The sequence below is a fragment of the Pundamilia nyererei genome, unplaced genomic scaffold (assembly GCF_000239375.1).
Source record: "Pundamilia nyererei isolate P.nyererei 1_Seehausen unplaced genomic scaffold, PunNye1.0 scaffold00037, whole genome shotgun sequence".
Classification (NCBI taxonomy): Eukaryota; Metazoa; Chordata; class Actinopteri; order Cichliformes; family Cichlidae; genus Pundamilia; species Pundamilia nyererei.
The window spans coordinates 4,333,821-4,348,592 of record NW_005187438.1 but is presented as its reverse complement, the minus strand read 5'-3'; the positions used below and the strand labels follow the sequence as shown (position 1 = coordinate 4,348,592).

The window sequence follows — 14,772 nt, the reverse complement described above, 5'->3', positions numbered from 1 at the left end:
TGGAAAGACGTAACCCGTAGTTCCATTTACTGGATACGTAGAAAATAACCATCTCCTGTACACTCTGGTTAATATCGCATTTTCATATCATATTATGTGGTGGTTTTTTGATGGTAGGGGTTTCCCTTTCGCTGTGACGTGACGTTACCAATGGATTACGAATACGAGTGCCATTGGTTGACAGCGACGCACAAGGCCTGTAGTTTGAAAGCAGCCTGGGCCCGGGTGAGCTGTACCGTTAGCTGTACTGGGAACAAAGTTATATTAATATAAACACATTCAGAGATTTTTTTGAGCTATTTAACGCAGAGGTTTTGCTACTTTCGGGTAATGCTGCAATCAGCTGAGGTAGCAGTCCAGCAAGATACGTGGACGCAGGCGTGTTTTTGAATGGCATTGTTTTCTTGCATGTTGACTGAGTTGTCTTGAACTCCACACAAGGAGAAGCTAGCTGGCTAAGTTGCTAGCGGCTAGCTGGTTAGCCGCGGACTATCCGGCCAACTCGCGTGCTGTTCACTTCCTTGTTGCACACCGGAGTGTGATGGAGGGCAAGAAGTTTGTGAGAAGGAGACGGAGTTGACTACTTACATTTTAACACTATTCGGTAAATGGATTTACATGCTCGCACAGACGATAACGTTTTAGAAAAAGTGGATCTTAAATTTAGAGAGGCTTTAGGCCTGTGCTTTTACCATGAAACGAAATGCGACTGTGTAGCCGAGTACAGTTAGCCAGTTAATACTAGCTGGCTAAACCGACTAGCATTAGCTGATAAATCTGGGAGATGTCCGTCCTGGAACACAATGGTTGAGTATCGTATGGCTCTGTAACCAAGAATAATTTTGTGAATTTGATATGAGCCGGAGTGTGCTGGCACTAAGTGTCATTAATTTCCCTCTGAACTAACTCACTTTATCTTCAATCTGAACTGTACTAGCTTTGTAATGCTAACGTTAAGCTAGCTAGCTGGCTGGCTGTCTACCTGTGATTTTGCTGTTACGTTAGCTGACTAGCCTGTCACCATAGCTAGCCCAATGTTTTGTTCCACGACACACCAAGGGACATAGCTTTGGTAAATTAGAGAATATATTATTCTTAGCGTGGTGGTAGCATTTATTTGGGAGATAAATGCCTAATTCGGAGGTGCTTCGCGAGGGTCGGGGACGGAGCCCCTCTGCACAGAGAAATGCTAGCAGGCAGGACAGGCGTAGCAAACCGGGGAGCGGTGCCGCTCAGCGAGACAGGCACCGTGAGAAGAGGCGCTCATCGGCTTCTAGAAGAAAGAAACGCAGGCAACCCAAGGAAAGAGGCTTGTGGCATACCGGTACAATAGAAGACCCTGACAATGATCGAAGAAGTGCTTTTGAGAAAGATGTTGAACTTCGGACACTGGTGGAGTACGATGACGTGAGCTCCCAGTCAGAGCGTTTTTCTGGGAGCCCCTCTCCTAAACTTGACCCTCATGCTGAGAGTCTCACAGCGGACCGACTTAGCGATGTTGACGTTGTTGACTATAATGGACCAGCATCCCCAGACAGAAGTCACCCCAGAGAGCGGGAGGCAGTAAGCCTCAGCAAGGACGAGAAAACAAGAGGACCATCTGAGAGAAGCAGGCAAGAAAAGGAGCTAAGTAAGAAAAAAGACCGTCACAGTCGGGAGAGGGACTCCTCAAAAGCCAGGAGTGGAGGAAGCCTGAGTGGCTCTAAAAATCACAGAGACACTACAAGGAGCAGTGACAGGAATGGCAAAAGGACATCTACATCCCAGTCCTCACAATCTGCTGATAAAAGGGATTCAAAAAGGCACAGAAGTAAAACAAGATCTGATAAAGAGCCCCCATCTGCATACAGAGATGCTCCACAGTCTTACAGAGATGATCGTGAGGACCTCAGGGCATACAGGAGAAGTCCTGGTTTTAAATCAGAAAGTCCCTATGGGACATCATATTCATATAACTACCAGTCTCCTGGCGGTTATAACCAGCTGATATCTAGAAGAAGTCCAACTTATGGGAGCAAAAGACTTTCTCCCAGTTCCACATATTACAGCCGGGATGCAGACATGTATGGGTCGTACGGTGCCCCCAAGTCACCCAGTTCATACTCGAGCAACAAAAGGAAGAGATCACCTGTGAGCCCAGTGAACTGGCGCAGGTCTCCGAGTTACGGTCGGCACAGTCCTTATGAACAAGGAGAGTTTGGCTCAAGTCCTTATGGTAACCGGAGGCGATCACGGAGTCCATATAGGAAGTCCTTGAGCCCAAGTCCTGATGTCAGGTGAGTTGTTATTACGCAGCTAATTGAACATGTTTAATTTGTTGCACATGCTCTGTTGGTGTGGTGACTTTATTAGATTTGTTATAATAAGGCTGCACTGTTTCATTTTTCATTTAAAAAAAAAAAAAAAAAACCCAAAAAACAACTTGCATGTGTCACTGCAGTTGCTAATCTGACTGAAATACCTTGAATTATAAGTGCTTTTGATGTACCAACTGAACATGCTGTTCTCATCATTTCCTTTCCAGGCGATCTGCTAGGTCACGCAGTAGAAGTCCATATTCAACTTCAAGGCATTCACGTTCTCGCAGCCGACACCGCCACTCTCGTTCCCGTAGTCGGCCATCTAGTCTTTCACCAAGCACGCTCACCTTCAAAACTAGCCTTGCTGCTGAACTCAGTAAGCAGAAAAAGGCTAAAGCTGCAGAAGCAGCTGCTAAGGCCAAGAATTCGAGCAATACATCGACTCCCACCAAGGGTTCCTCGTCCGCTCATCAGCCCAGCCCTAAATCGAATCACAACTCCAGAAAGGGTCGCCCTCCTTCTCCACCTCAACCGGAGAAGGGACCCCGAACTCCCACATCAACCCAGCCTCAGTCACCCTCAGAGAGGTCATCCAAGAAGACAACAGAGCACCAGACCAGCAGGGACAGGGATGTAAAGGGCAAGGATGACTCTATACATCGGGACAAGAGGAAAGCACCAGCCTCTGGACAAGGCAAAGAAAAGGAACGTACCACAGGTCAAGCCATGTCTACCCTCCCATTGCTGCCATTGCCCCAAACAGTTATTGAGCACATGGACAAAGGAGAAAGGTATGGATGTGCTGACCAGGAAATGTTTGTACTCTGTAGATATGATCAGACTGTTTCAGTATGCTAATGCTCTTTCAACATTTTTGCAGCTTGAAAGACAGCTCACTCTCAGGGAAGAAAAAGTCAGAGAAAAAGGCTCGTCAGCTTTTAACAGACTTGCCTCTGCCCCCTGAACTTCCTGGAAGCACAGATTCTACCCAGAGCCCATCTGATGACAAGAAGTCCCAAACAATTCGCCGAAGACCTAAGTATGTTCTTGATGTATATAGTGCTAAATCACTTTTTGTTTTGTGCTGTTGCTGCTGTTTTCTGTGTTACTATTATTTCAATGTAAAATTAAATTTGTAATTGCCAGAATCTGTGGTCCGAGATATGGTGAAATTAAGGAAATTGCCATAGACTGGGGAAAACGTTGTGTTGACAAGTTTGAGATCATTGGAATCACAGGGGAAGGAACCTACGGTCAAGTGTACAAAGCTAAAGATAAAGACACCGGTGAGTTTTACTGAAGATTAATATTCTCCTAATTCCTCTACACCAACTTTGGCACTGATTCATAGTGTATTCTTCAGAAAGTGCAGTTTTTCTTTGACATACAAGTCAATATTGTCATAAAGATCTGTTTTATGTATTTCTTTCTGTTGTCTGTTAGCTGAAATGGTGGCATTGAAGAAGGTTCGACTTGACAATGAAAAGGAAGGCTTCCCAATTACAGCCATCAGAGAGATTAAAATTTTACGTCAACTGAACCATAAAAGTATTATCAACATGAAGGAGATTGTCACAGACAAAGAGGATGCTCTAGACTTCAAGAATGATAAAGGTAATTTATATTTTTGTGAATATTTATGATACTTAGTGAAATTTTAAAAATAGTTTAAAAGATATTTATTTATTCTTTAAAATTCTTTCTTTCCCTTTTGTCTTAGGTGCTTTTTATCTTGTATTTGAGTACATGGATCACGACCTGATGGGTTTGCTTGAGTCTGGTCTCGTTCATTTTAATGAGAGCCACATAAAGTCTTTCATGCGACAGTTGCTGGAGGGACTCGATTACTGCCACAAGAAGAACTTTCTTCATAGAGACATTAAGTGCTCCAATATTCTGCTCAATAACAAGTAAGATTGCCTTTTTTTACCCATTTACAAGAACTTAGTGCTTCATGTTTTAAAACCTTGCTAAGGATGCTTTCAAGTACGCTTTAAGCAGTGTTTTTCTTTTCTTTTTTTCCCTTCTACTCAGAGGTCAAATAAAGCTTGCAGACTTTGGTCTTGCTCGGCTGTATAACTCTGAAGAGAGGTGAGCCCTCATACATTCTATTTCTGAATCTTACCTTATGTAAGATACTCATTTATCATTACCGGTATCTTTTGGGTGTGATTTTGATATTAATAAACAGATGTTGTCTTTGTTTTTGTATTTTCAGTCGACCATATACCAATAAAGTGATCACACTATGGTACCGTCCCCCAGAGTTACTTCTGGGAGAAGAGAGGTACACACCTGCTATTGATGTATGGAGCTGTGGGTAAGTGCTGATACTTTTATTGTTAATCATAAACATTTAATAATAAGAATATCTGAAAGGTGGCATATGTGTGTCATGAATTGTGTTATTTTGTCTATTAAAGATGCATTCTTGGTGAGCTGTTCACAAAGAAGCCAATCTTTCAAGCTAACCAGGAGCTTGCCCAGTTAGAGCTTATTAGGTAAGCATAGCCTAAATTCCTAAACCATGACTGGCTCTCACACAGGGCCACAGATACAGTTTCCCTCCTGTGAGCTTTGAAATTAAAGAAATACATTTATTTCTCCTCACATTTTATTCTCCTCATATTTCCATCACACATTGGTGGTTGAAAGAGGAAAGAAGTGAGCTCTGCTGTACACAGATGTAATGCTTTACCTCTGTTACCTCTGCCCTTTACTGTACTTTTTAGAAAAAATGCCTTTCTGTTTTTTTTAGCCGCATATGTGGCAGCCCCTGTCCTGCAGTCTGGCCAGATGTCATAAAGCTTCCCTTCTTCAACACCATGAAACCAAAGAAGCAGTACCGGCGACGACTACGAGAGGAGTTTGCTTTGTAAGTTGATGTTTACTTTTTCTTATTGTAAGTCGTATCTGTGGAATTTGGCCTTCCAGCATTTATTTTAAACATGTTCCTGTGCTTTTGCTGCTGTTCAGCATCCCTCCAGCTGCCCTCGATCTTTTTGACCACATGCTCAATCTGGACCCCAGCAAACGCTGCACAGCTGAACAGGCGTTGGGCAGCGAGTTTCTCAAGGATGTAGATCCAGACAAGATGCCTCCACCAGAGTACGTTTGGGTTCATGTTCCATCATCATGTTCATCCTGTAGTGTTGCTGTGCTCATCAGATCTTTTACTTTCTCCACTTCTTTAGTCTCCCACTTTGGCAGGACTGTCATGAGCTGTGGAGTAAGAAACGCAGGCGACAGAAGCAGATGCCGGAAGAACTGGCAGCTCCAAAGGCACCCCGCAAAGAGCTGGGCCTTGATGACAGTCGCAGTAACACGCCGCAGGGTTTGTCTGCCCCCGGAGCCATCAAAGCCCAGAATGCAGCTGCTTCTGCTCTGCTAGGTGAGTTTGACGACTGCTTTTAATTATTTAAGGTGTTGTCGTCTTACACTTGGTTTCATTTCATACCTTAGTTTCATGAGCTAAAAGTAAACTCGGATAGTCTGATGTATTTAAAAATCAACTTGTTACCTCTGAGCTGTGAGGTAATGTATGGAAATGAGCTTTTTAAAACATTACAGCTTTCACCAGACTAACATGCTTTAACTAGAGGTTAAACTGGAGGTCACTGTTCGGTTAAATAGCCATTACATCCGGAATGTAGCTCAGTCATTCATTTATTCACTAATCTGCCTTCTTCTCTGAAGTATTTAAAAGATCCGTGTTGCTAGACAACACACTGAACCAAACTCACTTATGCTCATATTGTAATTTCCTTCCACAGAAATATATATATGTGACTCTTGGTTCTTGCTCTAGTAATGAATCTTGCAGACTGATATTTCCATTCTCTTCACTTGGGAAAAGTAAATATGTCATCAATTAGATTTATGTATTTAAAAAAGGATAGAACTTGCCATGCAAGGTTATAGTATACGGCTGTTTCCCGAAATGAAGTTATTTTAAACAAAAGCCTTTTTTATAAATATGATATGGCCAGAAGTTGTTAAAGGAACTTTTACTTTCATATATTTCATTCAGGATATTATCAGTGTTATGACTTCTGCTCAATCTTGTCGTTTGTCTTCCTACAGACCCAAAGGGAGCAAACTCACAGTTAACCCAGGAACAGCTGGCAGTTCTCCTGAACTTCTTAGGCCAGCCAAAGAGTGCAGTCAGCACAGCCCAGTTTGTCCAGTCCATGAGCTCAAAGGTCAACCAAGAGACATTACAGCAGCTCTCTAAAGCCTTAGCTCCCACTGACCCAGCTGAGCCTCCTCTTCAGCCTGCAACTGCCAAGCCTCCCCCACCCACAGCCCCAGCAGGAGTACCCCGTACTCCTCCAATGCCCAAACCTCCTTCGCCCCCGATGTCTGCTCCGTCAAATATTCCAGAAGGCGAGGCTGCAGCTGCCACACAGACAGCCATGACTATGCTGCTAGCTCAGCTCCTCCAGGCTCAGCATACACAAAGGCAGGAACCAGTCGATGGTGGAGAAGGAGTAGAGAGCACCAACTCTGCTGGAGCTGCAGCACCGCTTCTACCTCCAGAGGTTAAACAGCCTCCTGAGCCCAGTCCAGTCTCACCGGGTGAGCTGCCTTCTGAACACACTGTGTCTGTGTACCTCAGTAGATTGACAAATACTTTTTCTTTAACTTTTATACCACTGAAGGTCAAATATCTTGTCAGACCAGCAGAAGTATTTTTTCTGATTTTGCTTTAAAAATGAAAATAATCGGAGTTTTTTTATTAGCTGATCATCAAAAAGTGAACTAATATTATACATGTGCAATATAATACATTGTGCAACTGTGTTTTCAGTGTCTGATGTAAGTGGGGTGTCCATCCTGCCCCCAGACCAGAGACCACCAGAGCCTCCGGAGCCACCTCCACATGCTGACCTTGACTACCGGCAGCCACCACCTGAGCCCAAGACAGGCCATGCCCCCCCTATTGCATCTGCAGGTGCAGGTGACGGAGGGAGACCCCCAGAGCCAGACTATCCACCTCTGCCCACTGCAGAAGGTTCTGGATACGGTGGCGAATACAGCCATCCACCTCCTCCACCTTTTACACCTGCAGGGTTTGGGGAAAGCTACATGGGTCATATGTTGGGTGGGGGCTTGCCACCTCACACTCTGAGAGAAGTGTTTAGTGGGCCTGGACAGGCTGCCAGCTCCTCTACTGCTCCTGGGGCTCTTGCTCCAGCCCACCCCGACCCATTCCCTCCAAGTGCCGGAGCTTCTGGACCCAGCAGTATGGTTTTCACTGGGGACAAGGACCACCGTTTTGAGTACAATCACAGCCCTTTACCTGTGGAGGGACAGTCTAACCCCAGTGCTATCCACCTTTACAACCATGCCATGGCAAGAAAGGATGGTGTACCTCCTCCACCACCCATCCCAGCACCAGGACAACCCTGGGGCTCCCCCTCTCAAGTCGGGGCTCCACCACTACCCCTTGGCTTTGTCCCACATGTGAACTCGACGGCAACAATCAGAGGCCGAGGGCTGCCTTTCTGAAAGACTGGAAATATGTAAAGTGACTATGGGTGAAAGGGTTGACCCTGAAGCCTCTTAGACCAGATTAGATGGATCTGGAGATGCACATTAAGTTTTTAATAACTTAAATCTGTATAAGGCGTTGTATTCCTCCTCAGTCTGGAATGTGGAATACGTTGCAGAAGGACAGTTAACATCGGAGGAGCTTTTATTGCTCATACCATTTTCATATTTTTTTTGTAATCTATTCTGCTGTCTTTTAAATTAAACTCTGATCTTTTTGAGTGTACATTTATCAGGCTGGGTAAATTTTAAAACTCTACCTTAGCCTTTCTGTAATTGCTTCAGAGCAGACTAGTATTAATGTTTTGCACTACTGAGTGAAGTAGGCGGAAACTATTTTTGGTTATGAAAGGAAATGGATGATGTGCTCCATCTGCACAATTAGGAATATAACCCATAAGTAATGTTGTCCTCCTTTTTCTATTGTCAAGATTATCTTCAAACAGTGGTGGCCCATTTGGGTCAGATTAGTCATGAGCACAACAAGCTAATTGAGAGAATAAGGAGTAGTAACCTCTCGGACGAATGCACCAAATCTGATCCAGCTTCATGGAGAAAGGCTGTTTGAATTCCACATGCCTTTTTTTGCCAGTAGGTGTTGTAAAATCACAAGCAAAACAAAGAAGCATAATCGGAGTTTGAAAAGAAAACAATGTCTTCTTTTTTTCCTGTTTTTTTTTGTTTTTGTTTTTTTCCTTTTGTACTAAAATGATTTGTCAACCACCCTCCTCCTCCACCTTTGGCAAATGTTTATTAAAGAAATGCCGACGGTATTGTCGTCTGTTACATTACTGAAAACACTAGTTGTTCTCACAGTGGTGTGGTGACTTCACAGAGCACACCACTGGATGGCAGTGTAATGCCAGAAACACTCACCTAGAGTGTGTTCATTGCACTACAACCATTGACATGTACACTCACCCTTACTAAACTGTTGGACCTTTAGCTTAACACCAAATTTTGACACTTTGAACATTTGGTATTTTTTGCCTCAGCAAGCACCCTGTGCAATTCAGTATAATGGAAGCTCCTGTATTTTGAATTTTTATCATTTAAACCGTGAGAGACTTTATCAAGAGCAACGCGGCTAAGAAGGTGCAGCACTCACTTGTGCTGCTGGCGGCACAATGTTGGAGCACAGATACAGAGCAGCACGACTGTCAGGAAGAAAGAAAATGTTCTCCAAGATGATGGCTCCCAGCAGATTTAATCTTCAAGCGGTAAGAAAACGGTTTCTTAAAGAAACTAACCTGTCCTGCTGAATGCTCCCTACTAATATCAGCTTTGATAAAACTTTTTGCTGCTGTCAGTTAACTCTTGTTGCACTCGGATAAAAGCAACAACAGAATTCTAATAGATTTTGGTGAGGGGGAGGGGACTGCGCTTGCACATCTGGCTTGTTTTACCCATCATATCCACATCTGAATTTGCCACACGTTCATTGCTGGTGATGAGAAAGTGATTATCTCCAAGGAGTTCTCTTCTGCAAATCTAATTCGCAACGTGGATGGCGTCTGATCTGTGCTTAATATGGCGTGGATGATGGATTGCTGAAAGTTTATGGTAGCTTCAGTCAGAGTGGCAGCATTTTTTTTTTTTTCAGGAACATGATTGAAACAGTGAGTACAGTTTTAAAAGATGGAGACGGGAAAGCTACAGAAACAAATCACTTAGTCAGTTTTAGTGAATTATGCTGATGTCCAGCTTGAAAAATGACTTTTCAGTCAGGGCCGTGCTATATTTTTTAAAAACTGATGTAGTAATTCTTTCCTTTTTCCCTCAGTGTAAGTTGCTTACCAAATGTTCAGCATCATGTACAGTCAACTCCACTGAAAACAGGATCCAAACATTCAGCAGCAATACACAAAGGAACTATATGCACAGGTGAGCCAATCACATGACTTCCCATCAAAAAGAGACTATATACCGTATATCATCATCTATGGCAGTAAGCAGATCTTAAAGATCTAACACAGAAAAACAGCTAAAGAGTAATACAAACAACCTCAACATCTGTAAAGCTCGCAGGTGTTACCCCCTTTGTTCAATCCAAAGAAAACCTGAAAAATAACATTTAACTTTTCATGCTAAGCTAACTTTAGCACTAAAGCTGGCTTTGTGTTCAACCTACAAGCAAGGGTGGTATAATCTTCTCATCTGACACAGAAGCAAATAAATGAAGCAAATAAACATTTCAAACAACTCCTTTTATCGAGGCCCTCCAGTGAAAAAACTGCAATGTTTGACATGTAAACACATTTACTCAACGTTCAGCCTGACAGAAGCTCCACTAGTAGCCAAAATAAACTTTTGTACCTAGCTGTACATATTGAGTGCGAAGGTGGTGGTGTGGCAGTTTTACTTATAACAACATAGAATTAGACACCGGTAAAGTTATAAGCAGTATGCCAAGATCATAGTGTCTTTGACAACCATGCATTGTTATTGCAACCATCACAGTAAAACACAAAATCACTTTAACTTCAGGGATATCAGTCTGTCCAGTTGGGAAACAAACTGCTGTGAATCCATTTCATCTGCTTTGGTACACTTTATCAAAGAGGGGGAGATCCCCAAGGCCTGATCCACCTGGGATTAAATAAGGGATTAGACCCAGGATAGTTCATGAAGTTCAGAAATATATATACACGTTATTGCACTAATGGTTATTTGAAATGCAGTGAAAGTAATGAAAAAGTGTGATATTATAAATCAGAAATCAGCGGGGCCACCATGTAAAGATAAATGAATGTAGGTGGAGTAGTGCATCAAGAGTGTTCTCAGCAGGCACTGAGGGGGGTATAGTTTGTAAAATGGTATAAACGTGATGTTTTGGCAATGCTATTACTCTGGTTCTTGCTGTGAGCAAACGGATCATCTGAAAGAAATGATTATACCAAAGGTGAGAAGTGCATTTATAAAACGAGGCAACAAGAAGACAACCCTCAAAAAGGAATGGTATTGCAAGTGGAGGCCACAAACCACTGGTATCTTTTTCTCCCTCCAGGCTGATTTTTCTCTAGTTTTGCTGGCAGGAACCAGGTCGTCCTCCAGGACCACATCTATACGTGCCATTTCAAGGAGGTTTGCTGTGTCTCCCAGCACAGTCTCAAGAGTGTGGACAAGATCCCAGGAGATGGGCTTTTACACAGGCCTGTTGAAAGGCACCAACCCAGAAACAGGACCCCATCTGCTCCTTTGTGCATGTTTCTAACCAAACTGTTAGAATCAGACACCATGAAGGTGGCATGAGGGTGTGATATCTTTCAGTGGGACCTGTGCTTACAGCCAGCACCATGTAGCTCAATTGGCATTCACCAAGGATATGCCTCCCCAGACCATCGCTGAGCCACTGCCAAACTAGTCATGCTGGGTGATGTTGCAGGCAGCATAATGTCTTGCCACGGTGTCTCCAGACTCTGTCGTGTATGTCACACATGCTAATTGTGAAGCTGCTGTCATGCCAGTGGTGGATCTGCCAGTACTGGTGTTCTCTGGTGAATCTGAAAAAAGGATGCCACACTCAAGGAGTGTGATTCTAAAGGTTTGGTTGGAAACATGCACGAGTAGCCTGTTGGAGGTCATTTTACAGCACTGTAGCAGGACTCCTCCTGCTCCCCCTCATGCAAAGGAGCAGATAATGGTCCTGCTGGTCCCTGTTTGACTCTCCTCGTCTCACAGTAATGAACTGACTTTCTGTTACACTGCGATGATCAAGTGAGCTAAAATCTTCCCTTATTTAATTTCATTAATTTTGTGGTAAGTGTAAGTTGCTTTATTATAACAATACTTTGAACACACTGAATTGATTCTATTTAGTCCTTTAAATAAACGTCAGTTTGTGCTATTAAGACAATATGACACACATTAAAGACACCAATCAGAATCAGAATCGCATTTATTGGCCATATGCACAGACGCATACAAGGAATTTGGTTCTGGTAGATGGTGACTCTCAAGCACAGCAATGTATATCTCAACAATGTAAGCAACACAATTCACACACACACACACACACACATGCGCGTGTGGATATATACAGCTACACATGCATACACATACATACACATACATATACAAGCTGTGTAAACCAACCATAAACCATTCACTTTATTATTGTGCAGAACAACCTACAGCCAGTGCATATGAACCACTACTTATAGAAGAAAAACAGGCTGAATTTATTACAAAAGCCTTCCTGTTTTGTGACTAGCTATCAGGAATACTAAATCTGAACGAGAGGAGGTAAGGCTGTTTGCTGGGTAGCGTGAGAAGCGTCTGATAAGGTCATAGGATGAAAGGTATTTGCATAAAATATGTCTAGGGGTCATGCTAATCCAGGTGCAACAAATGGGCTTTGAAAAGTGCTTCATCTGATAATTACATCAAAAGAAGTGACAACACGTAAATACCATAGACAGATATATGGATGATAAGCCTGGCTCGAAATTTTGCCAGGCACTTTTGTGTACCTTATAAAAAAATGTTTATTTCTACACCTTTCAAACAGGAAATGTAATTTAGAAATGTGAAATGTCAATAAATTTGTTGATTAATTTATATATTAAGTTGATTTCAAACTGCTGATGCAAAGCAGGAAACACAACAAAGAGCAACTTTGAAAGACTTCACTAGGTTGCAGTTACAGTCTTTGTCACTCACAATCACATTTATAAACCCTATCAGACCCTCAGATACATTCGCTAACTGTGTGCGTAACCTGTAAAAAAGACAGCATCAGCAACATGCCACACATACTTAACTCAGAGAAAGTCTTTGCAGTGGATGCACACGCTCCACCTGCTGTTATGCCTGGTTTGAGGCACAGTGTGGTGCTAAAAGACTGGAAAGGAAGCTGAAAAAAAAAGAAAAACCAGGAGCCTCTCAATCCATCACCAGGATTTCATAAACCTCGCAAAACTGAAAATTATGACGAGTACACTTCATCCTTAAAGCCCATGAATATGGACACATGCCCATTAACGCTGATGTCTGACAAGCAGAACTGACAGCATGAATTCATTCTTACTTGAGTGCCTAAAAAAGCATCGAGGGACTGGCTCTCTGATAGCGGAGCGGGGTAAGGTGTTCCCTTGAATTTTTAAGCTGCTGGCTCTTGTTGAAAATGGATTATAGCCAATATCATTATGATCCATAAGCTTATCATATTTGGCTAATAGACTTGAGCTTGTTAGGCTATTACTACTCCAAGGTGCTTTGAGGACAGGAAGAGGTGCTACCTGTGCTGACTGTTGACATTCAAATGTAGAAGGGAAATGATTAGGAGTTAAGGATGATTTATTGAAGAATTAAGGTGCTGACTTTGAATTAACCTTTGAGATTTTGGCAGCAACTAAACCACGGTGGGACCCAGAGTGCGTCACTGTGCCTTAGGCCAAAATGCTCCTTAAAGAGGTGAGTCAGCTGAACTAATGGCTCTTTAATGGCCAGTGGTTAAACCTTGTTTTGTTTTTGTGTTCTGTCTATAACGTGAACGAAAGGCAACGCATGTCTTTGACATTTTAAGATAATGTTATGTATACATTTTGCTTTCGCTGAGTAATTTCCTCCTGGGGCGTGTTCAACATAGTTTTTAATTAAAATCTGAAATCTGAAATAAGTGAGACAATTGTTGTGCAGTCTTCCACATGCATGCACAACATAACTAACTCTCATGCCTGCCGCGTATTATTTAAGCTTAGGTAGAATACCAATCATTAACGTGACCAAGTTACAGGGTGTTAGTCTCACTTAATGAGCTCTTTCCTTTAGAAGACACTGCATTAGCTGTGCAACAGATACAAAGACGGGATTTACTGAACAGGCAGGCTTCACAGTCAATCAGTAAAGATGGAGTGTTAAAGGGCAGCTTTTGCATCCTGCTGCTGTTTATGAGGTTGTGTGATCGGCAACAAGGTGACACTTCCCAAAGGTTATGCTGCACTGACCTTTACTGTGCTAATGTCACGCATGGTGGCAAAGATGACCACAGGTTAGTGAAGCCATCACATTAGCGAAAGGTCATGATCTCAATCGCTGTCAATATGTGCTTTAAAGCTACTGATTTCTGATCTTCTCTGCCTTTTTTAGGTGAATTTGAAGAGACGGATCAGCTAAATTTGGCACCAATTACACACAAAATGTAGAATTGTCACTATACAGAAAAGTTCACTGGAATGTTTTTCTATTCATCTATGAGACGCGGCTTCACCTTTTCTCTGACGTCCCCATTAACTCTGATCACAAAGACACGGGGTTCTCCAATCATTTACAGCAGATATGACCCATAAATGTCATGCTCAACTTCACTTCACTCCTTACCTGTACATGTAAGGTCAGGCTCCAGTAAGTTATTATAAAAGCGAATATGGCTCTGCACAACCAGCCATTTTGACCCCCAGACTTCTTTTAGAAGGGCACGTCACAGCACAAAGTGTTTAGAGGGTTTTATATTAAGAGCTTTCACTGAATGGTGCGTTCGAAAAAATTTAAGAGACCCAAGCCTGGAGTCATGCTGAGCTGTGAGATGTTCTTCTACATCTATGCAAACAAACACAAACATAGCTTAGTTAGGCTAGTGATTACAGCTTGATTTGGCTGTCGCCTAAAAGTAAAGAAAAGTACAAGTTTAAATTAACAACAACTACTACATCTATTCTTGAAGTAAAACTTACTAGAAAGTAAGAGACTAAGTTGGCATGTGGAAGTTCTACTGCCCCTTCCATTAGTGCTTTGAGTTAAATTGAATATTTAAAGCACGGCTCTGCAACTTTTACTCAGAGTAGGCCTCAAAATCTAATAAATAATAAGTTTGGTTTCCCTACATTTCCCAATTTTCTCTTGCATTCACTACCTTAATAGCGAAAGTAGGGAAAAGTCATAAATATTAGGCAACTGACTCAGAAATAAAAGCTACATC

The 14,772-nt window shown here is 42.5% G+C and overlaps 1 protein-coding gene across 1 annotated transcript; it reads left to right on the top strand.

The window, feature by feature from the left end:
• Positions 1-164: 164 nt before the first annotated feature.
• Positions 165-8,498, top strand: cdk13 (cyclin dependent kinase 13). Its single transcript, XM_005730498.1, has 14 exons — positions 165-2,276; positions 2,525-3,091; positions 3,181-3,339; positions 3,447-3,586; positions 3,744-3,914; positions 4,021-4,210; positions 4,335-4,391; positions 4,519-4,620; positions 4,724-4,801; positions 5,059-5,175; positions 5,277-5,408; positions 5,495-5,691; positions 6,384-6,878; positions 7,111-8,498. The coding sequence occupies exons 1-14, from the start codon at positions 1,129-1,131 to the stop codon at positions 7,809-7,811; spliced, it is 4,254 nt and encodes a 1,417-aa protein (XP_005730555.1). The 5' UTR covers positions 165-1,128; the 3' UTR covers positions 7,812-8,498.
• The last annotated feature ends 6,274 nt before the right edge of the window (positions 8,499-14,772 follow it).

Coding starts and splice junctions, on each gene's coding strand:
- cdk13 (XM_005730498.1), top strand. CDS start 1,129: ATGCCTAATTCGGAGGTGCTTCGCGAGGGTCGGGGACGGAGCCCCTCT. Junction 3,340..3,446: donor ACAATTCGCCGAAGACCTAA/GTATGTTCTTGA, acceptor TGTAATTGCCAG/AATCTGTGGTCCGAGATATG. Junction 3,587..3,743: donor AGCTAAAGATAAAGACACCG/GTGAGTTTTACT, acceptor GTTGTCTGTTAG/CTGAAATGGTGGCATTGAAG.